The sequence below is a fragment of the Neodiprion pinetum genome, chromosome 2 (genome assembly GCF_021155775.2).
Source record: "Neodiprion pinetum isolate iyNeoPine1 chromosome 2, iyNeoPine1.2, whole genome shotgun sequence".
NCBI classification, from domain to species: Eukaryota; Metazoa; Arthropoda; class Insecta; order Hymenoptera; family Diprionidae; genus Neodiprion; species Neodiprion pinetum.
Window position 1 is genome coordinate 40,886,019 of NC_060233.1, and position 23,331 is coordinate 40,909,349.

The 23,331-nt window shown below is 43.9% G+C and overlaps 3 protein-coding genes across 3 annotated transcripts; 2 read left to right on the forward strand and 1 right to left on the reverse strand.

The window, feature by feature from the left end:
- Positions 1 to 232: 232 nt before the first annotated feature.
- On the forward strand, positions 233 to 2,112 carry LOC124211716 (pyridoxine/pyridoxamine 5'-phosphate oxidase). Its single transcript, XM_046611064.1, has 6 exons — positions 233 to 386; positions 750 to 883; positions 970 to 1,069; positions 1,263 to 1,337; positions 1,470 to 1,672; positions 1,751 to 2,112. Exons 1-6 carry the CDS (start codon positions 270 to 272, stop codon positions 1,878 to 1,880), a joined length of 759 nt encoding a protein of 252 aa, XP_046467020.1. The 5' UTR covers positions 233 to 269; the 3' UTR covers positions 1,881 to 2,112.
- Positions 2,113 to 3,560: 1,448 nt separating this feature from the next.
- Positions 3,561 to 22,394, forward strand: rudimentary (carbamoyl-phosphate synthetase 2, aspartate transcarbamylase, and dihydroorotase rudimentary). Its single transcript, XM_046612644.2, has 25 exons — positions 3,561 to 3,725; positions 4,934 to 5,072; positions 5,150 to 5,435; positions 5,524 to 5,834; positions 5,904 to 6,696; positions 6,756 to 7,400; positions 7,481 to 8,033; positions 8,109 to 8,484; positions 8,552 to 8,978; positions 9,041 to 9,239; positions 9,329 to 9,480; positions 9,612 to 9,716; positions 15,957 to 16,205; positions 16,323 to 16,574; positions 16,655 to 16,819; positions 17,020 to 17,181; positions 17,313 to 17,484; positions 17,559 to 17,674; positions 18,458 to 18,881; positions 18,962 to 19,302; positions 19,396 to 19,537; positions 20,125 to 20,195; positions 20,469 to 20,647; positions 20,749 to 20,953; positions 21,343 to 22,394. Exons 1-25 carry the CDS (start codon positions 3,614 to 3,616, stop codon positions 21,538 to 21,540), a joined length of 6,774 nt encoding a protein of 2,257 aa, XP_046468600.1. The 5' UTR covers positions 3,561 to 3,613; the 3' UTR covers positions 21,541 to 22,394.
- LOC124212526 (uncharacterized) lies at positions 9,703 to 15,072 on the reverse strand. The gene is made up of 4 exons (XM_046612646.2): positions 14,680 to 15,072; positions 13,391 to 13,692; positions 11,221 to 13,124; positions 9,703 to 11,114 (listed from the first exon to the last, which is right to left on the reverse strand). The coding sequence occupies exons 1-4, from the start codon at positions 14,937 to 14,939 to the stop codon at positions 10,527 to 10,529; spliced, it is 3,054 nt and encodes a 1,017-aa protein (XP_046468602.1). The 5' UTR covers positions 14,940 to 15,072; the 3' UTR covers positions 9,703 to 10,526.
- Positions 22,395 to 23,331: the final 937 nt, after the last annotated feature.

Below are 23,331 nucleotides of genomic sequence, written 5' to 3' on the forward strand. Positions count from 1 at the left end.
GTTACAAGATAAGAGATTCAACGAAATCGAGTCGCTTCTGTTTGATAACCAAATTCTTTCACATTTGAGCCAACGAACTCGGACGATTGCGGCTCGGTGCTTCTGCATGCGTTATCTTACACCGTAGCAATAATAGCTTTGCTCTGAGCATTCTCCGTTTCCCAGCACTCACGTACAGCTAACGAATCTTGGCGAGCAAGTGGAAAATTAGAAGTGGGAATGAGAAAAGTAAGCAACGCGCATGCACCGTCATCCATATCACATGTAGCATGACTGTACTGTTCAGTAGTATTCTGACGAGTCGATCTCTGGGCAACTTCAGCTTTAATGTGATCAACAAAGCTTGCGCGTGCTTAAAGTCATCAACGGTTTTTCGAGACAGCATGGTAAGTTAGCTTGCAATGACAATTTTGCATTCATTTCGTTTGGTTTTAGCGCACCTCAATTATATCGATGCTCGGAGATTACGTAATCCATTATTTTGACAGTTTGTTGATTTTGGATTTTACTGCTGCGATGGTTCAGAAGTTTTGGCATTAATTGAATGGCAAAATTAGACTCATTGCTAAATTTGTGATTAAATTGAAATTGTGTTGATACAATCTAATTATTGACCTCAATTGATAAAAATTGCTATCGATGTGTGTACGTGAAAAAAAAATTCACCGTCGATTGATGTTATTTGCAGCTTTCCCCAAGTTGATAAAGACCTTATGTAAGATAATCAGTTCAATTTCCATCCACAATAGGAGACAGCTTCGGACTTGACTTATATTGAGGTAAAGGATGACAATCCCCTCGACCTTTTTAGAGAATGGCAACAAGAGGCAAAGAATTGCGCCACCATAATGCCGGCGACTTTCTGCTTGGCCACTGTGTCCAAGTCGGTGAATTTTTATGTTCGATGAAGTTGTAATATCGTTCTAGGTGTATTACTATCAGTGAAAGATACAATTTCCCTTGTTTTAGAGAAGGAAAAGTAAGCGCTCGTAATCTGATACTCAGACGTTTAGACGAAGACGGTTTCGTCATGATGACAGATAGACGGAGTCGGAAATCACAAAACTTGGTAATAAACATGGTTGAATTCATTATATCGAATTATCATAGGCAGATTTAATTGAGACTTATTGTGTCGTGACATACCGTGAACTTTAATTAACTTACGGGTCACGAAGCAGATTCAATCCAGTTAATGGCATCTTTTTCTCAGTCTAATCTTAAACTACAAACTTCTTTGTATATAATCTTATTCTCCGCAGAGCGAAGTGCCATCAGCAGCTATGTGTTTTTTATGGGCGTACAAAAACGACACTGGAGAACACGTTGCACGACAGGTGAATACCGATTCGAGTATTTTTTATTCCAAAATTGTCTGTCACAATTCCACAGCAACACGATCGTGATAAAATCACGCTTCTTTTGCGGGATCCCAATACCATAGTTTGTTATCATATTTTCGATTGGAGGTGCGGATAGAGGGTCCCGTTGCAGAAATGAAAAAGAAGGATTACCAGGAGCTGTACGACTCCGAACCACTACCTTGCAAAATACGATCCCACATCTGTCATCAAGGCAAGAAGGTCGAATGGGACGAACTCAAGGCTTCTCATGACCGAGTGATGCAGAGCGTTGTAGATGGAAAGACTGATCTACCGATGCCCGATCATTTGTAGGTTGAAATCCGCTCGCGAGTAGCTTGGCAGCATCGCTAGTTTAGTGGTGATTTTATAGGGAATACTTTTTTTAGTGTCGCCTATAAACTGGAGCCTTTAACGATGGAATTCTACGGCCAGCGAGATCACCTGATCGCTGATCGCGTTTCATTCGCCAAGGATTCGAAAACGGGTGCATGGAATCATCACCATCTCGCAGCCTGAGAATCGAAATTTACTCTTTGTTATGCTCTTTATTATCATCGTTATCTTCCAGCGTGAAATTATACAAAAAACTAAGCAGAACGTGCGTTTAGTTTTAGGATACAAACCATTTTGATATACATATTGCAAGAATTTATTTTTATGACCTAGATTAAAGTAGTCGTATACCTGATTGTGAGACTTGGAACTTGATATTATAGATATAAACGAATCACAGTGTATATTATATCAATGGGCTCGTTTACTGTATTTGTATGCGGTATAGTTTTCTACTGTAAGGCACACCCATCGCCGACAAACTTGCTTTCTTATTTTTCGAAAACGACGCTTGTCGCCCGTTATCTTCAACGTTGAGATAAGCCCCATCTTTAAGAATTATTCAGCTGCCTATAAAGCCAAGGTACGTCTGATCCTGAGCTAAATAATTGTAAAACTCTCGATCGTTGAAACTGCCAAAACAGATGCAACTACTGCCGAAATATTCATCCGTCGTATAATCCACCTATTCTTCGTTAAAATTGATTTAACCTTATAAACAACGGTTGAATTTTGACTGTCTGATTACTCGTCGATAATCCACAGGTCAAAATATCTGAAGCAGCCATGCAATTCGAAGGAACTTCCTGACCCATCGGTCGTATACCTACCGATGGAAATTCCGTTAGGCTTAGGTGCCAGGACTTAAAAATAGAACCTTTCTGACTCTTTACACCGGACAGGTCACAACCGGCTATAGTAAAAATCGGGCTTATTAGCTGTGTTGAATTGTTCCTTGCTTGGCAGGATTTTTACCGTCGTGAGCCTTCGAAGAACAAGCCTTGCGCAAATTTTCGATGAAAATCACAACAATACAAATCTTATGTACTTAAGGCGGTGCCCTGGTCGATTTCGACGTTGGCGTATATACACTTCAATCATCGAAGTGTGCGTATCTCAACGAGAAAAATGGCTTAACAGTCTCATTCCATACACAATCCTGAACAAAAACACTAGAATACATTTTCGATTGATGCTGAAATAAAGAAATGGCATGAATTCTGGGAATTTACTATTTCAATTTCGTAGAATCCGTGTGCATTTTTTTATTTCGGAAAACGAATCCTCTGTAACACAAGGTCTACTACGCCGCTGGAGACTTCTTTCCCAGGCTTCGATGAATCAATGGATACGGGACTCGTCGCCGAGTTATCGATGCCAGCAGCATTTTTGTGACGCGGTAATTCGGAGGCGAACCGCTTACACGCGACACGCTGCTTCCCGCATCCAGCGTCTCGTCGTCGTTCGGTAATCTTAAAGTATAATTGACACAAACGGTACAAGACCGTAGACCAGATTCTCGATAGCTCCTCGAGTCCAATATCATTTTTGCGAGTGTCTGCAGAGTCACTCGACTTCTAGGCAAGTGGGTCACCAAAGGTCACTGACTTCCAACTGCGATCCGACTATCCGATTGCTACTTGGGTCGGAGCCGATGAAGATTATTCATAAACATTTGACACACGTGCCGAAGCCGCGAGGAAGCACCCGGCATCAACCATCGTCAACGACGCTAGAGTCGGCGCCTATGCTTGCTCCGACCTTCTCCCCCCTCCCGCCGTCTCTCTTTTCCACCAACTCTGGCTGGCCCGCCGGAGGCGGCGCACAAGTATATTCACAACTCACAATCAGTCGAACGGGAATTGAGTGCGCAGAGGAGCGCTGAGAGTCCAGCGCGCCTGTTCCGTTTCAGCACCATGTGTGAGTCGATCAAGCCCACGTTGGGAGGAAGCTACCTCATCCTCGAAGATGGGACCGTTTTACGAGGCCGAGGATTCGGGGCTCCAATTCCCGTCGGTGGAGAAGTCGGTCAGTGGATTTCGCTCCTTAATTCCTTTATTATCCTGCCTTTGTAATTCACGGCTGCGCAGCGGCAACGCCATGCCGATTATTCGGCGTTAACACGTGGTCGCGTTCCGGTAAATGGTTGTGGAATAGCCGGTCTGCAATGACAATGATATGAAATTTCGATCACAGAGGAATAGCTCGTTTTTACATTTTCGAAGCCATGCACGGTTTTTGGAACGCACTATCGTTGTCGCAGTCTTCGTCTTTTGGTGGTTAGGCATTCAACAGGTCGTCTTCTCTACGAAATATATTATTCGTGTTCGATGTTCAGTTGTGTTCCATGATTGAAATAAAAAAAAGGCGCTATGATCCTTGCTCCTTTTTGCATTCCTCCAGAGGCTTTTTTCATCGCTTTTCTGTTCATTCTTCAAATTTTAATGTGGGTAGAGTCTTGTGTCTGAACCACTACATTTTACTGATTTAAATTTTATTGACTTATTGCAGCTTTAAAAGTTCGACTAAGCAATCACGTACGTATCCCATGCCTGAAGTAGAGCTACTTTATAATCTGTTACACAAGTACAGCCATTAAAATGAATGTAATCAGCAATTCAAGGTTTCGAATCCGGTGGATAGATAATTTGGAATCAATGGTTTTATTTTATGATTGTAACGAAAACTCCGATACAAAACGTAACTTCTTACCCTTAGTGTTTAGTAGTAAACACTCTGTGTGCGAACGTCATTCTCAAACAAAATATTCAATGAAATATTAGTTCCTCGTTTCGCCATTCATCTATCACACTTGATTAAGAATTATTTCGCTATTCGTGAATAATGTGTCTCATCGTAATGCAACGAAACTTCGTGACTTATAAATCAGTTTGAGTCAATTGTTATGACTTAGTGAAGGTGACGATATTTAAGTTCGTAGGACAGTTTAAATTGACTAAAATTGTATTCGAATAACACATGTGTATGACAGGATGCGAAACACATTCGATCGTAAACATTACATCGCAGACATTACAGATACATGTAAAGTAATACCAGTAATATTTTTCTGTGCGAAATAACTATACGCTGGTCTCGTTCTTTCGGGCCACATAAGACATTATGCGAGTTTCGAACAATACACCGAATCCAAAATAAGATTAAACCGGTTGTCACGAAATTTTCAGCGTCATCTCAAGGCTGTTTATGATCCGAGCTTCTCTTCGTGTTCACAGTTTTTCAGACGGGTATGGTTGGATACCCCGAGTCCTTGACGGATCCGTCGTATCATGGGCAAATACTTGTGTTGACGTACCCATTGATTGGAAACTACGGGCTGCCGAACGATGAGAAAGATCAGTACAATCTTCCATAGTGAGTACTTTTTTCCTTTCTCCCATGTTTCCTGTGCCTCTAAGGTTTATCATCCAAACAATTTTCTGACTCCCCAGCTGGTTCGAGTCCAATCGAATATGGACCGCCGGTTTGATAGTCGGGGAACTTTGCGAAACTCCGAGCCATTGGCGACAAACAAGAACGCTCTCGGCATGGATGAAGGACCAAAACATACCCGGAATATGCGGAATAGACACGCGAGCTCTGACAAAAATAATCCGGGAGAAGGGCAGCATCCTGGGGAGAATCGTGATCAGCACTTCAGCACCGACTCCCAGTCAACTACTTCCGAACTTCGATGATCCGAACAAGAGGAACTTGGTGGCCGAAGTGTCGATCAAAGTGAGGACCTCGTTTTTTCTTCGAGCATAAACGGATAAAAGAGACTTAAGCTCAACTTGACCTTCATCACTTCATGTTCTTCCCTCAGAAACCAGTGACTTACAATCCGAATGGACATCCGCGTGTCTGCGCCGTTGACTGTGGCTTGAAGTACAACCAGATACGGTGCTTCATAAATCGTGGTGCTCGAGTTGACTTGGTGCCGTGGAATCACCCGCTGGACAAATTCGATTACGATGGTTTGTTCCTCGGCAACGGACCTGGAGATCCAGCCATGTGTAAGACAACTGTGGAAAACATTCGTAGGGTTCTCGAGACGGGCAAGAAGCCCATTTTCGGAATTTGCCTCGGTCATCAATTGTTGTCGGTCGCCGCAGGATGCACCAGCTACAAGATGAAGTAAGTAAAACATACGGTCTTGGCGTAATCTGGCACTTTAGTACTCATTCTGGTTATCTCATTGAACAGGTACGGAAATCGCGGGCACAATCAGCCAGCTATACATCACGGAACCAGCCGGTGTTACATGACCTCTCAAAATCACGGTTACGCAATTGACGCAATGAATTTACCGGAAGACTGGGAGGCCCTATTTACAAACGCGAACGATAGGACGAACGAGGGAATTGTTCACAAATCTCTGCCGTACTTTTCTGTCCAGTTTCATCCAGAGCACACCGCTGGACCCCAAGACCTTGAGTGCCTGTTTGATGTCTTTTTAGATACCATGAGGAACGAACCTGTCGCCAGTTCTGTTAAGGAAAGACTTACGGAGATGTTGACATCCAAGTCTGTCCCGGCGGCTGTCGTTCAGAGACCCAGAAAAGTGCTCATCCTTGGTTCTGGTGGCCTGAGTATCGGTCAAGCTGGAGAATTCGACTATTCCGGATCCCAAGCGATCAAGGCTCTCAGAGAAGAGAAGATTCAAACACTACTGATAAACCCAAACATCGCAACGGTCCAGACGTCAAAAGGCTTGGCTGACAAGGTCTACTTCCTCCCGATTATACCGGAGTACGTTGAACAAGTCATCAGATCGGAAAGACCCGACGGAGTGCTATTGACTTTCGGTGGTCAAACGGCACTCAATTGCGGTGTGAAACTTCAGAGGGACGGTGTGTTCGATCGGTACAGCGTGAAAATTCTTGGCACGCCAATACAATCTATAATTGAGACGGAAGACCGAAAACTTTTTGCGGAAAGGGTAAACGAGATTGGCGAGAAGGTCGCTCCAAGTGCGGCTGTCTACAATATCCAAGAGGTAAAATCAAATCGAATTATTTTTGCGAATATTCACGAGTAATCCGCGTTATCTCACAGGCCTTAGAAGCTGCCGAAAAACTGGGCTATCCGGTTATGGCACGGGCTGCTTTCTCCCTTGGGGGATTGGGCTCTGGATTCGCCAACACCAAGGAGGAATTGAAGACTCTTGCCCAGCAGGCACTGGCTCATTCCAATCAACTGATTATAGACAAATCGCTGAAGGGTTGGAAGGAGGTGGAGTACGAAGTGGTCCGAGACTCTTGCGACAACTGCATCACGGTTTGCAACATGGAGAACGTTGACCCCCTGGGTATTCACACCGGGGAGTCAATCGTCGTGGCGCCTAGTCAGACTCTGAGCAATAAGGAGTATAACATGCTTAGAACAACAGCAATTAACGTTATCAGACACTTCGGCGTTGTTGGTGAATGCAACATTCAGTACGCTCTCAATCCCATATCTGAGGAATATTACATAATCGAAGTGAATGCCAGACTCTCACGGAGCTCAGCGCTCGCTAGCAAAGCCACTGGGTACCCATTGGCCTACGTTGCGGCGAAACTCGCTCTTGGCATTCCGCTTCCAGATATCAAGAACTCCGTTACCGGCCAAACTACCGCCTGCTTTGAACCCAGCTTGGATTATTGCGTTGTGAAAATACCCCGTTGGGATCTGAGCAAGTTCCAAAGAGTCAGCACTAAGGTATGAAAATTGATTCTGATTAAGTGGTAAAAAATCTAATCCCAAAAATCCAAAAATCCATGGTTCATGAACACTTACAGATCGGAAGTTCGATGAAGAGCGTCGGTGAGGCGATGGCGATCGGCAGAAAATTTGAGGAGGCTTTCCAGAAGGCGCTTCGCATGGTGGATGAAAACGTGAACGGTTTCGACCCGTATGTGAAAAAGATTGATGACGAGGACCTGGAGAGACCGACAGATAAGAGGATGTTCGTTTTGGCAGCAGCATTGAAGGCTGGCTATACGATCGATCGACTGTACCAGTTGACGAAAATTGATCGTTGGTTTTTGGAAAAAATGAAAAACATCACATCTTACTACACACTTCTCGAAGATCTCGACCAGACGAAGCTCTCCTACGAAGTTCTACTACGTGCCAAACAAATCGGTTTTTCTGACAAGCAGATTGCGACAGCGGTGAAAAGCACGGAACTTGCTGTTCGTAAGCAACGACAGGAAGGCAACATTAGACCGTTTGTCAAACAGATCGATACTGTCGCTGCCGAGTGGCCGGCGACCACAAACTACCTGTACCTGACCTACAATGGAAATAGCCACGACCTTCAGTTCCCCGGGGGCTACACCATGGTTATTGGTACGTAGGATTCATTCGCCCAGCAACAATTTTGCGACCTCATTATTACATCGAATCATTGAAAAACTCTTCTAGGTTCCGGCGTGTACCGGATTGGAAGTTCGGTTGAATTTGACTGGTGTGCTGTTGGCTGCCTTAGGGAATTGCGTTGTCTCAACCGAAAGACTATAATGGTGAATTACAACCCGGAGACAGTGAGCACAGATTACGATATGTGCGATCGTTTGTACTTTGAGGAAATATCCTTCGAAGTTGTCATGGATATTTACGACCTTGAGAACCCGGAGGGTGTTATTCTCTCCATGGGAGGTCAGCTACCGAACAACATAGCGATGGACTTGCACAGGCAGCAAGCCCGTATACTGGGAACATCACCCGAGTCCGTTGATGGTGCTGAGAACCGATTCAAATTCTCGCGGATGCTGGACCGTATTGGCATTTCGCAGCCCAGGTAAGCAGCATCGATGAAACGACAAAATCCGGCATAGCTACATGATTATTAACAACTTGAAACTCAGGTGGAAGGAGTTGACCAACCTCCAGTCGGCCGTTGAGTTTTGTGAAGAAGTTGGCTATCCCTGTCTCGTCCGACCCTCTTACGTACTCAGTGGAGCTGCAATGAACGTTGCACACTCCAATCATGATCTGGAATCCTATTTGAAGAACGCTAGTGACGTCAGTAAGGAGCATCCAGTCGTGATATCGAAATTTATACTTGAGGCGAAGGAGATTGACGTCGACGCGGTGGCCTATGATGGCGTCATTCTATGCATGGCCGTTTCTGAGCACGTGGAGAACGCCGGTGTTCATTCGGGTGACGCGACGCTGGTAACACCACCTCAGGACATAAATCCCCAGACTTTGGCCAAGATCCGTGCAATTTCCAAAGCTATCGCAGCATCCCTAGAAGTTACGGGACCCTTCAATATGCAATTGATAGCCAAGGTGATGATTGATCTTTGAATAATCTAAACCAGATTCCAACTTCGTTTGATTTTTCACCATAGGATAACGAGCTCAAAGTCATTGAGTGCAACGTCAGGGTTTCCAGATCTTTTCCTTTCGTTTCCAAGACGTTGGACCACGATTTTGTCGCGATGGCAACTCGCCTGATTGTCGGCGAGACTGTTGAGCCTGTGGATGTTCTAGCCGGCTGTGGAAAGGTCGGGGTCAAAGTGCCCCAGTTTTCATTCTCGCGTCTTGCAGGTAAGGAATTTATTTTTAAATCATTGGTCTAATTAGACAGAAATCGTTTTGTACACAGAAGTACGTTTGTTAATGCCCCATTCATTCAGGAGCTGACGTCACTTTGGGAGTAGAAATGGCTTCGACTGGAGAAGTTGCCTGTTTTGGGGACAACAGGTACGAGGCTTATCTGAAGGGGATGATGAGCACTGGCTTCCACATACCTAAAAAAGGGATTCTACTGTCCATTGGAAGTTTCAAGGTATCAATCAATCACTGATCAATTCTATCGAGTATACGGTTGCGCATTATTACCAGATCTTTTCAGAATTTATCAAATATTCCACAATTTTTATACTTTCTATATCCTGGGCTGTTTACTTGTTGTTACAGCACAAAATGGAACTGCTTCCTTCAATCACGAGCTTGTACAAAATGGGATACAAATTGTACGCCAGTATGGGAACGGCAGATTTTTACACGGAACATGGTGTCGAGGTACGTTGGTAGTTTTATTTCTTGTTCCTAATTTTCAGATAAAAATATTTAATATTCACAAGATTAACGTTACATTATTCATTTCTAAATATTAAATATGATTTAAAATCTTTGCAAATCCGCGTCTTTCGTGGTGAAATGTACTGATGTGATAATAATAAATAAAAACTATACCGATAAGCTGAGCCGCGGCAGGCGAGTGCTAAGAACACTAAGCATAGCGATTGATAAGCGTAAGCAAAAAACAATATCTGCGATTGCGGACACTAGGCGCCGTCGGTACATTTGGCGAAGAATTTCAGCTTTCCTGTCGTTAAATATAATAGAGATATATAATTTACTACGCAGCTCGAAATCTACATAGGACTTATTTCTGAATAGATTATTATGAGTACTTAAACTAAATCACCGTTTCTTATATTTTTGTTGAATAATTTTTAATTCATCTTAAAACTAATGCGAGTCAGATGGAAACGTTCAAACGCTTACGAGGTTTCCTCCCAATAACTGTCAAGTTTCTTGATCACAGATAACTTCAATACGCCTCCAACCATGATCGCAAATTAATTCGCGATCAGCATGAACAATGCCATTTTCAAGTAGGGCAGGCTGATTTTCAATTCAGACGATTTTATTTCTTGTGTTAAATAAAAATTCATGGCCGACAGACTTGCACACACAAAACACTGTTTCGCGAATCTATCAACACATGCCCGAACCTCTGGAGGAATGTATTGATTCCTGTTATTTCGATCCATCTCTGTGGATGTAGACTAATCCATCGTGAAACGATGACCGTGCAAACGCTTCTCAAATGTAGGTGGAATCCGAAAGATAAGATTCCTTCTGAGGTTCTTCGGTCAGACTTACGACGCGGGGTAAATTCGGATGGCCGTTTCGAAATGCGACGTCATTAACGTCCCCCATGGTGATTGTGCCGTCGATTTCAACTTGCGTCGTCTGGGCTTGGAAGTTGACCGTCGGTCGCCTCTGCGGAGCGTCCGAATAAATGTCGTACTCCTTAGATTCCCCGATAGGATGTACGAAAAGTGAACCTCCTCCACGTTCCTCAGGTTTGACGGTGAAGTGTTGGTTCAGAGGGATGCTGATCAAGGGCTGTTCATTCCGTCTCGGTGTCTCGGGCGCATCTACCTGCTCCCTAGGTCGCGATAGTTCTTGAGTGAGGTGGTTGATTGTGTCCAAATAACGCTTTGCGTCTTCTTTTCCAATGCCCTGTTCTGAGAGTATCATCGACAGTCGTTCCGCTTGGTTCAGGTAAACGTCCTTTTGTTTCATCGCTCCGTAGTAATAACATCGCTGTGCCATTCTAATGAAGTGTTGGATGAACATATCCAGGAAGGCCGTCAATCGAAGGCCACGTAACTCGGCGCATTGACGCTGAAAGAAAGTTTTGAGATTAGTATTTCTGCGTGCATTGACTTTCGTTCGATATTCCTACGGTAGCAAAGAACCCGATTAAACGTAGTCCCACGATTTTACTTACCGAAATTTCAACAACCAATTCCTGGGACGTTATTCTGCTTGACTTCTTGTTGATGACATTTTTGTGTTGCACAATTTTCTGAGCCCTCTCTGTCGTCGTGTCTTCTTTTGCCTTGACTTTGACCCAAAATCCCCCAATCCGGTCAAACCGTTCTTCGAATATCTCCATCTCTTCATCCTCCGCCTGGGTTATGGGCCTGTCTACTGGACTGAGAGCGGGGTTAATGAGGGCGACTAGCTCGCTGTTCTCGAGAGTGAGTATTTTGAACAACCTCTTGTAGTCGAGTACGGGAAAGAACTCGGGCTTGTACCGGATGTTTTCCATGGACGCAATCACATACATGACGGGATTGTCGATTATGCGGTTAAGCTGTTTCTGTGTAAGCAACAGGTACTGCCTCGGAATATTTGCAAAGAGGTTCTTCCCGTTGATAAAGTAATCCGGAAGGTAGGGCTGACTCTGAGAAACGGCACTGTAGAGTTTTCTGAGCAACCTCCTAAGGCTTTCGCCGCTTCGATGCTCGGGCCACATTGCTGGCGAGTAGTTTTGTTCGAGGAGCAAAAAGAGCTGGGATCGTATGTGGGATGTGGTTAGTCCGAAGGTGGTGTCAACGGGACGAATAAAGGTCTTGTGGAGCATAAGAGCGAGCAAGTAGATACGGACTTGGGCGTGGCTGAGACACGTTTCAAGGTACCGTTCTGCCGCAGGAAATGTGAGCTGCCACTCTATATTGTGATTCGGATTCGGTTGTCTTTTCGGCATGTAGCCTTCCGGGACTATATGGCAGCCGAACTTCTTTATCTTATCGATCATCTTCTTCGTGGGCCATGTATAAATCACGTTGCTCTCAGGATCGAGCACTTCCGATCGTAATCTGCTCAGCCACTCGCTGCCGCAATCCGGCCACTCGGCTTGTATGCTTGGTACGATTTCGTGGGGTATAACCACCCCGCGGTTCCTCTCAAGTAACTCTATCGAGTCGCAGTATATGATGGCACCCTGCCTGGTCGCGTCGTCAACATCCTCGGCAGTGAATCCGAGTGGCTCGGCCAACCGGCTCGCGAACAAGTCCTGAAAGTAATGCATGAAAACGTCGCTCCTCAGGTACAGCCGGTCCTCGTTCTGCCGCTTCAGCGCCTGTCTTATTCTCCTCTGTTGCCGATTTTGCAGCTGTATCCTCTCCGTTTTCTCGCTGTACACTTTCCCGTCACGTGTGTAAACTATCTTCTTGAAACACGAAACGGGTATTTCGGACGATGAGGCTGGAATGTTCGCTGGCCTGACCAGCGGCTTCGGCGTGTTGAAGTTCGTTATGGTGGCATAGCCATAGTCCGAGTCACTGTCGATCACATAGTTGCTCCCGGAGGACCCGGATCGGTAGCCAGAGCTCCTGCTGCTCGCTGGACTAGCATCAGCGCTTCTCTGATTCTGGTGCGCGTTGTTCTGTCGCTTCTTGAGCTGCTTCAGCTTTCCGTGGGACGCTATCTGACCGCGAAGCACTGCGTTTGAGGTCGGCTTGACGCGTCCACTCAATCTCCTTTCCGAAGTTCCATCGTTCAAGAAATCTTGCTCCCCGTCATCCGGATCATCCGGTGGTATCAAACTCGCCTGGGAAAACGTTCTGCTTGTTTCCAAGCTGGCTGTTTCGTAGTCAGATTTTTCAGCGTTACGTAGATCGCTCATCGACTGCGTAAAAACCGGCTTCGCCGCCAGTGAATTAGCCCGTTTTTCGACTTGAGATAGAAAACGCACGCCTGGATTTACTCTGGGGTTAAACATGTCCTCCTTTTCATTGTAGATCTCGTCATCATCCTCGGCGATTGATGACAAATCCGAATCGGAACCATCGTTCGATTTTTCTTTCGACGCTGGCGTCACTTCCAGTGATCTGAGCTTTACGAATCCTGAAAAACCGATAAATCAGACAAAGTTGACGAGTGTGCTACAATCGCGATGAGCAAATAAAATGTATCGAAATTTAGTTGGTCTCGCTTTGTCACCGATGTTGTCCTCGTACACTCATGATCGATCGATCGCCAACCAGATTAACCAATAAGTGTTACGTAACGTATGCAGGGACAATGGTAGAGTGGAATGGCAACGTAATTATTCAAGTTCCACTTGGATTCCCAATAATCCTTATAGACCTAGCTGACACTAAACGACTTACCTTTGTTCAGACTGGGCTCCAGACACATGTTGTAGAATATCGCGTCAGTGAGGATGCTGTACTCGGGACCTTCCGGGATCTCGTTCACGTCTATGTTGTCGAGAACGACGTACATGCGTACTGGCTGCAGAGGCTCCACCATTAGACTCTCAGTTTTCCTCGTCGACGTGAATTTGACGTGGCGTGCAACTTGTTCCTGAAGAACATCAGGGAGCAAGACGTGTTTCTGGCTCTGTGACAGGATCGTATTGAGATCGTATTCCTGTCGAGAGATTGGACTCGCCCTGATATCTAAAATCTCTCTGAAAAATTTTGACGTCGTTGAGTTAAGGATAATAATTAATTATCGTTGAGCAGGTAAATCTTAGTAATCAAATCGAAACTACAGTTTGTAGGACTTGATTTCTCATCGACCCATCGCCGCGCATTATTCTCAGAATTATTTTGAAAATTTCACGAACAAGAGCGATGGCATCATGGTTATTAATATTCTTGCGTGTCAGAAGTATTGATTAGATTGTAGTAATCACGTCTTGATCGCTGAGATGTACGAAGAATCAGTAATTTCTGTGTACGTGCTACGTCACCTATTATCGTTCTTAATGTCGTCATAGAAAACTTTTAACTTTCAATGACTTTGATAGTTGTATCAAGCAGAAATCCATGCACATGATTAATCTGAGGATCTATCTCTTGGAATATCATTTATATATAGACATACGCGTAAAAATCATAGTACGACTTTCAAATGCAAACTTTTAGGCCGAAACATGTACCGTTTTTCGAAGTCTACTTTTCTACCGAGATCGGTGGACGTTCGGCTCGATCTTCAAGATAACATCAAGAAAACGAATACGTTGCGAATAGATCGAGCCTCACGTTGTTATCGATACACGATTTACAGAAGTATGTTATTCCCAGCTCAACTTATTAGTTATCTTTCTCTCAGTTATCATCAAAATACGCGTCAAGTGTTTTTACAGTGAATGAACTTTCACGCCAGGTATATGACATCATCTGTCATTGAATCCCATAGAAATCATGGAAGCGTATGTAAGGTTTTTTATTTCAAGGTCCCGTATACATTTCTAATTAGAAATATTTCTCCGTCGACCCAAGATTCAGAAGGTTAATGCGCGTTTTCAGTATAATAACTTTGAGATCACGGTCACGGTAATATGTTTCCTTATTGCATAACGCTCGAATCACTGGCTTCTTCGGAAAGGAGTTTCACATAACGTATATGCCACGTGAAAATCGATTAATGATCTAATTAATGTTTCACTCACTGGTCATAGTTTTCAAAAAACTCAACGCTGAGCATGAGATTATTCAGAATGAACGCCTGCTGGTCCCTTTCCAGACTGCGACGCATCCGAATAAGTTCCGGATCGTAAGCAGCACCAAATTCCGTAAAATTATTTAAGCTTTTCTCCTGCATCTCGTGCGATTGCTCTATCGATCTCTTTCTCTCGCCCCTGTTATCCTTAGTTTTGGTCTTGGATTTTCCATTCCCCATTTTTCCGATAATATCTTTTAACAGTTTCATTTGTGGTGTAAATATCGATTGTCAACTACACGAATAACACTACTGGTCAACATCTGACCGACACTGAACGGTACGTTGGCCTTATCCACGTTTGGACAACTGATCACAGTGTCCTGCCAGCGTCTTGTGGTCACTGTCAGCGATCACAGTCACGGTATTAACCGCGTATCGCTTCCTCCCGATAAATCATATCTAACCGTTATCAAGGTGTGCCTTTGCATATTTTTTAATTGGCTACCTTTATCGGATCGATAAAGCTCCGAAAAATTCGTAGAATTATCGTGAAACCTATTATTTCGAATTATCAATTAATCTTTCGCCATGCCAAATATGGAAAAATCTTATGTACGAATCTGAACGTATAATGCGTTTTCCTCATATTCAGATTTTGGTACGTCAACTTCTCTGCAATTCAGATCATATATTCTACTGAGACGTCTCTTTAAAATACCCAAAATTTATTCATCAATAGCGTCTACCTGACTAATGCAATACATTCACTTAATCTAGAAGGAACGTTGACATGCTACCTTAAATTCAAATTATCGTAAACTTCGCGATGTTATCACGTTGCAATTGTGGCTTGGATTTACCGCCCTTCAACTGCGCCTTGACAGTGACTTTAAATACTCTTACCTGTATAAAAACAATCGAAAATACCTAAAACGTTAATTATCTGTATGAAATCTGTCACTTTGATCACGCTTAAATACTTGAGATTGTATTTATTTGGATCAGTGAAATATCCCCTCTGCATGTTACGCTGGGCAGACGGATGATATAAACCTTGACGTGACATGCGTGCACACGAACAGATCGCAATGCGCTTATCTAATCTCTGGGTGCCGAATCGATGTGTACAGCATGTATGAGGCGTAGGTTTGTTGTATTCGCACACACTAATATCATGCTCTGAATCGTTGCCAAATAAGGCAGTGCACTTCAGTGTTTGTTGTCTTGGCACACATCCCCTGATCGAGGGCGTCAAAAGCAACATGCAAGTTGTGATGTTTACAGGTAGAACCGGTGCAATGGACCTTTGAAGACATCGACGTTAACGAGGATTCGAGTCCCAGCGAACTTCGTCACCTCGCCGATTTTCTCTCGAAGAAGCATTTCGACCTGGTGATTAATCTGCCGATGAGGAACGGCGGTGCTCGTCGAGTATCAAACTTCATGACCCACGGTTATCGTACAAGAAGACTTGCCGTCGACTACTCCGTGCCTCTGGTCACAGACGTCAAGTGCGCCAAGCTTTTGGTCGAGGTGAGACAGACAGAGTGAAACACGAGTCAAAGAATCAATTACTGTGAATGACACTAGTAAGTCAAACGGTGAATCGCCACTGTAAATGAGACAAAATATATTTTTGTTTTGACACAGGCGATAAAAATGCTCGGCGGTCGAGCACCGCTAATGAAAACGCACACCGACTGCATGACCTCGAGGTCCATGGTCAAACTCCCCGGGTTCATAGACGTTCACGTCCACGTCCGGGATCCGGGGGCGACTCACAAAGAGGATTTCGCCTCCTGCACCGCTGCTGCTTTGGCCGGTGGTATCACAATGATTCTAGCTATGCCCAACACCAACCCAGCCGTCGTTGACCATCAGACTTTCGCGATTGCCAAAGAGGTGAGCTTCTGCACTTGACGCAGCTCGTGTGTTCTCATGATCTGCAATGTTCGTCGTGACAATTAGTTGGCTTCTTTCAGCGAGCCGCTTTAGGAGCTCGATGTGACTACGCTTTGTACATGGGAGCGTCTTCGGACAACTACAACATTATTCAGGACATGGCGCCGTTGGCTGCTGCTCTCAAGATGTACCTTAACGAAACCTTCACAAGTCTGAGGCTGACAGATCTCACCGTATGGTCAAAGGTTCGTTAAGCTCGGCGTGGCCTTTCACAGAATAGAAGAACCGCTAGTCAACCGTAGATTCAATATCACCAGATATTTTAGTTATTTCGCAATCGATAATTTTAGCGAATAATCGCGATCGCACGATCTTATCGTCTGTTTCTTTAGTTACTTCTAAAAGCGTAAATATTCACCTTGAAACGTTTTCGTCTATCTTTCAGCACCTCAGCGCCTGGCCAAAGAAATACCCGCTTTGCGTACACGCCGAGAGTCAGACAACAGCCGCTGTTCTACTCTTGGCCAGTTTTTACAATCGCCCTGTTCACGTCTGTCACGTAGCTCGTAAAGAGGAGATCCAAATAATTAGTGCAGCCAAAGCTAAGGTGGGCTCAAAACATGATGAGAAGCTTACAATTAATACCCGAACAATTTTATGCACCACCAAATATTTCACAGCATTATATTGAGTCCTGCATGACTGTTGAATGTCTTTGAACCGAAATCTCCTTCACAGGGCTTGCCGGTTACCTGTGAGGTTTGTCCTCATCATCTGTTCCTTAGCCAAGATGATCTTGACCATATTGGTCACGGAAAAGGACAAGTGAGACCGATATTATGCACGAAAGAAGACCAGCAAGCCCTCTGGGACAACCTGAACGTCATTGATTGCTTCGCTACCGATCACGGTTCGTACTTTTGGCATTGGGCTGCAGTAGCTGTATCAGGATTGACAATTCGCATGGGGAATTTTATGTTTCAGCGCCTCATACAGTGGAGGAGAAGTCACAGGAAAAACCACCTCCGGGATATCCTGGACTAGAGACCATCCTGCCATTGCTGCTGAACGCGGTTCACGAAGAAAGAATGACGATGGAAGTGAGTCTTTAATCTCTGATTAGCCGAACACTTCAATACAAAATTAGCTGTAAGGGAATAGCTGGAGGTTAACGTCTTAATTTACTTTGGTCTTGACGCACACGCGCGTAGATTAGCAGACCGATTGATTTATCTCATTTCTCCATTATCGTCATCCAGTTAAAAATAAATATGGTATTATGAGAAACATCAATCAATCAAAATAACGACACACTGTCTTGTGATATGTATGCCATGCGTCGTTACATATTGGTGTGTTCCTTTTTGAGGACTCAGAGGATAAAACGAAATTTGAACCATGTCAATACTCTATCTTGTGCGATTCAACTTGATTGGGCGTGATGCTCCTTATCCGGGAAATCATTTATCGCCGTAAACAGACCCTGACCTTTTTCAACAGCAAAATAACGTCGTAATTGTAGTATCATTATCATTTTATAGCATCCGTATATAATGTATATTTGTACTCGGAGAACAAAAAACGTGACAAGCTATCTCCTCTTTTCTTGAACTCCGCCGTTATCTACCATTCAACCCCTTTCGCTATCAGGTAAACGTACCGACAGTGCGTATTCAAAATCTCCCGTTTGTCCCCCGTTTGAACAAGTATCTTTGCTACCAACAACCACGGTCTGACTCACCGCGCGTGTTTGTTTTCGGGACGAAAAAAAACACAGTCCTACTGATTCGTATTCCTTATCTCAGACAGTCGTCTCTGTCGATTAATGATTAATCTTGGGATTAAAATATCGCTGGTAATTTCACTCCCTTTTTCTTCAACAGGATCTGATCGACAAGTTCCATCGGAACCCAAAACGCATTTTCAACATCCCAGACCAGCCGAATACCTACGTGGAGGTAGACCTTGACGAGGAATGGATCATCCCCGACGCCCTCCCCTTCACCAAGTCAAAGTGGACGCCATTCGCTGGCATGAAGGTACGCGGATCTGTACACCGCGTCGTCCTCAGAGGCGAAGTCGCCTACGTCGAGGGCCAGGTTCTGGTAAACCCAGGGTTTGGTCAAGACGTGCGCGAACTCCAGGCCAAATCGAAGCACGCCCTTTCCACCATCCACGGCACCTCCGTCGACGCCGGTTCCAGTCGGCCAGGATCCGCCCTGGACGACCACGTATCCATAGGTCATGAGCGTCGCGAACGTCTACGAGACAGCCAGTCCTCGGATATCTGGGACTTCGATCAATCAGGTGAGGCTCGCACTCTCGACGATCGTTGATGGACGAAGATGGAGCTTGTTTTTCGAATTACGTTTCAAACTTCCCGCCAGAACCTTACGGCCACCTACTTCAGCCTACACTACCAAGAGCGAACGTGCACTTCGCCGTCGATGCCGAAGCGAAGGAGTTGCTGAAGATCCCGGGTGGACAGCGAAGCATATCGCCGATTCCTCTGACGAACCTTGTTCATCACAAGAGCGAAAGCAACCCAAATCTCTACGTTCAGACCGTGAATCCACCCCCTCATCTCAACCCCAGTCACGGACTGGCTGGACACAACATTTTGACCGTCGACATGTTCTCCAAGGAGCAGCTTAACGATATTTTTAATCTGTCCCAAACCCTTCGGGTTTACGTTCAGAAGGACAGACCCTTGGATCACATTCTCAGGGTAATATACTATAGGTTAATTATTTTCTGAACCACGGAGGATTTGGTTTCGAATATAAGGTTAACTGTTATTTTTGTGCTTTGTTTTATTCAGGGTAAAGTCATGGCATCCATTTTCTACGAGGTCAGCACTCGTACAAGTTGCAGCTTTTCAGCGGCAATGCAGCGTCTCGGGGGCCGAGTTATTTACATGGATGGTTCAACATCCTCAGTGAAGAAAGGAGAAACTCTTGAAGGTATTGTGTACGGGTGACGTTTAGTTAATGATACCCCAAGCGGTGTTTCAAGTGTAGTATAATATAATTTTCGCTGCGGTATATTGGCAACTGTTGAAAATTTTTCACGTGAACAGCAAGCTGATAACACGAGTACAAGTTCGTGCCTGTTGATAAGGCTCTTTCACATTCACAACGTACGAACATTTTTGCTAAGTACGTTGTAATGTTGTACATATGCTATCGAGATCGTGTTGTCAGGCTAACACACGAAGGCCGATAGTATGAGGTGTAAGGTACTTGCTGTATAATCACGATGAGTCATAAGATATTTGTCAATTTTCTACGTATAATTTTTGAAAATCACTCACAACTGCACGTCCAAAGAGTATACTCCATTATACTAAAATGGTAAGTGAAACAAGAGCGTTGAAAATAAGGAACTGTAAAGACAAGCAATAGCGCGTTATTATTGAACACGCTTGCGGTTTTATCAGTGCAGGAATAAAAACACTCTAGGCGGGTATTCCCTCGGTTCTTATCGGCGCTTGAAAAGATTCGCTACGCTGGTGAAACGTTTGCCAATTTCTATGCACTTTTTGCCGTAGATTCTATCGCCGTAATGGCTGGTTATGCAGACGTCGTGGTTCTCAGACATCCGGAACCAGGTGCTGTTGCGGTGAGTATCACATATCGATTGAGAACATTTTTTGTCACACCGTTATCGATATTGGTGACACGTTCGCTAATTGACGGTTCGGCGTACTGATTCCAGATCTTACATTTCAATTTGTAATCTCACTTCTCTTAAAATATAACTGTCTACACCTGTCGCGCAATTTGGTTCTCGATGGTATTATTCTACTGTCTACAGTATCGGAAAACCATAATTCGATGAGAAAAATTGGTATGAAATTGTAGGATACACAGTTTTTCTCTATGATTTCAACAGCGTGCGGCTAACCACTGCCGGAAACCATTGCTGAACGCCGGTGACGGTGTGGGTGAGCATCCGACTCAGGCGTTGCTTGACGTTTTCACAATCAGGGAGGAAATCGGAACCGTAAACGGGCTGACAATCACGATGGTCGGCGACCTGAGGCACGGAAGGACCGTCCACTCCTTGGCAAGGTTTGTCACCTTGTGTCACGATTTTTGAATTTGAACAGGTCGAAGTCGCGATGATACTTCATCGATTAACTTGACGCCTAACCGATTTTTCATCGCGACAGATTGCTGACTCTCTACAACGTGCAGCTGAGATACGTCAGTCCCTCCGGTCTCGGGATGCCGGATCACATTACGGATTATCTAAGATCCCGCGGAATTCCTCAGGAACAGTTTGCCAGTTTGGAGGCGGCTCTTCCCGAAACGGATGTTCTCTACATGACGCGCATACAGCGGGAACGATTCACATCGCAGGAGGAATACTTACAGGTGGGTTAGGCGTGATATTTCAATTAAGCAAGCAATCGGATGGATTCTGGGAAAGCTTTACGTCACTAAGAGTCGGGTGATTACCATCTTGGATAACTCGTTGGTTGTACACTCAAAGCACGTTTAGATTGCTTCCGGTAATTGACGCGTAACTGAATATAATCAAAGTTTGGAATTTATCCGACAAATACGTGGAACGCAGTATCGAAGTTAATGAAAATTTTCCTTGTACGTGATCATTTTTAATTTGGCCTGAAAATTTGCCGGTGTTTGTACATCGATTTTAGAGTCAATTTTACCGGTGAAAAATCGGCGTTTCTTCCGAATATGTTTAAAGGGATGTTTGAACGAGGAAGATTAATGACGAAAACTTAACGAATTCACTCTAGGCGTGCGGGCACTTCGTAGTTACGCCGCAGATGATGACGAGAGCAAAGAGAAAGATGGTGGTGATGCATCCGTTGCCTCGCGTGTTCGAGATCAGTCCGGAACTTGATACCGATCCCAGAGCAGCTTACTTCAGGCAAGCCGAATGCGGGGTGTACGTACGAATGGCGATCCTGGCGATGGTGCTCGGTCGATGCTGATTAATCATCTTAGTCGGATCAGAAAGAATGCGTAGATTTATAGTCGATGGCGTCGTTTCCGGTATGAAATTCATACAACTGTTTTTCTTTTTCCTGTTTTTTTTTTTTTTGGTTTCCCTTTACTTTTCTTCAGTCTTTCCTTTAATGAAAATCGAACGATATTCGTTGAAAAAGTGGGTTACAGATTAAAAATATCCGTTGATGGTATTCCCCGTCTTCGGAGAAAATAGTCAATTGTTTAAACGAGAATGGTAATTGTAGTGATCGGTCAACTGCTTTCAAACGTCGAAGGCTGTTTACTATATGCTACTAAGATGCTAAAAATAATTAGTTGGGCATCTGAATAACGGTTTTTATACTCTCGTCGTGTATCCACCGTTAATCCCTCGCATCTTTATACGCTGGTTGAGTTCTTGCCACTTCGTTGCACTCTTTCCCTGTTCTACGGACTTGGAGATCGACTTCGCGGTGCACGATTGCAGTTTAAGGAGGGAGTAAATGTTAATGTAAACACGAAAATCAATTTGGCCTAGTTCAAATCAATTTTGTATGGTTCGAAGTAACAATGTTTCTTGCTGACATTTTTATCGTTCACGGAATGTGGCGTATAACGAGACGAGTAACGAAACGATTTGAATCCAAACAAGAATGAATAATGTAAACATACGAGTAAACCGAAGGTATAATATATGATGATAATTAGCCGTCGTCGGCTGATTTTATATCATCAATAAATCTTTCATTCCTTGAAAATACATTACATTAATACTAACGACCCTTTTTAATTAAATAAGCAGTGTAAGTTTTTATACTTTATACATAAATGTATTTATAATAAAACATTTATGATGCGAACATTTAAAACATGACGTCCGCTTCTTTGATTACATCACTTATCTGGTAGTATATAATATTGGTTTCCTGTTGCGGTTTTCCGCATGTTGCACACGTGCAAGAGGTATAACAATACAATACAAGAGTGAAGAAGAACAGTGGTTGACGAGTTGATAATAGAATAAATATCAAGATATGTCGAGATAATTCTCAGATTCTCGAAATTGTCTTACAATCAAACGTATAATTTACGAGTCTATCCGTCGCAATATTTAGCACTATGTGATTCGGTTGATAAAGCGATCTTATATAAAACCACGTCACCAGCAATATTAACTATTATCAACACTATCGGTCTCAAATAGCCTACATTTAGATGCTTCCAAGATAAATGATCTCGGACTAACAACAACCAGTCTAATCCGTGAGATTACCAATACAATCTTCAAGTGTTCATCCAGATTTTAGTTTAGCCGATAGAACTTAGCTTGGCACAATATTTCCATAAATAATTGGACACGGCGCACCGTCCGTAAACATCTGCGATTATCGTCAAAGTGTTAAAATTTCATGAAAGTGTAATTGAACCGTGGATATTTAAATATGCAGATCCCGTGATGATCCAGCAGGAGAACATAAAGCGATTGTTCAGTAGTAGGTATGAGATGTCTTAAAGTATCAAAAAACTAAGTTTATTTTAAAAAATGTTTGATTATCTTCGGGCAGTAAATATGCGTAGGTCGAACAGATTACCGCTTATCTGTCAATTCGTATCGTGGTTTTACTACGCGTTGAGTGTACGGCTGCCTTGACAGTGAGATGAGAACTCCATTTCTAGTAGAATAAATATAGCCCGGAAACAGTAGATTACGAAAGTGTGGACCACTGCGTCTGCTTGTCGAAACACGCAACAGCTATTCTACACACTGTACGAAGAGTTTTGCTGCCCAAATTTTA

Bases quoted from the DNA above. Each gene is read 5' to 3' on its own strand.
- LOC124211716 (XM_046611064.1), top strand. From the start codon at position 270: ATGACTGTACTGTTCAGTAGTATTCTGACGAGTCGATCTCTGGGCAAC. The intron at 884-969 runs GTCGGTGAATTT...CCCTTGTTTTAG, and splicing joins TGCTTGGCCACTGTGTCCAA to AGAAGGAAAAGTAAGCGCTC. The intron at 1,070-1,262 runs GTAATAAACATG...TATTCTCCGCAG, and splicing joins GTCGGAAATCACAAAACTTG to AGCGAAGTGCCATCAGCAGC.
- rudimentary (XM_046612644.2), top strand. From the start codon at position 3,614: ATGTGTGAGTCGATCAAGCCCACGTTGGGAGGAAGCTACCTCATCCTC. The intron at 20,196-20,468 runs GTGAGTATCACA...TGATTTCAACAG, and splicing joins CGGAACCAGGTGCTGTTGCG to CGTGCGGCTAACCACTGCCG. The intron at 20,648-20,748 runs GTTTGTCACCTT...TCATCGCGACAG, and splicing joins ACCGTCCACTCCTTGGCAAG to ATTGCTGACTCTCTACAACG.
- LOC124212526 (XM_046612646.2), bottom strand. From the start codon at position 14,939: ATGAAACTGTTAAAAGATATTATCGGAAAAATGGGGAATGGAAAATCC. The intron at 13,693-14,679 runs GTGAGTGAAACA...AAAATTTTTCAG, and splicing joins TTTTTTGAAAACTATGACCA to AGAGATTTTAGATATCAGGG. The intron at 13,125-13,390 runs GTAAGTCGTTTA...TCGGTTTTTCAG, and splicing joins GGAGCCCAGTCTGAACAAAG to GATTCGTAAAGCTCAGATCA.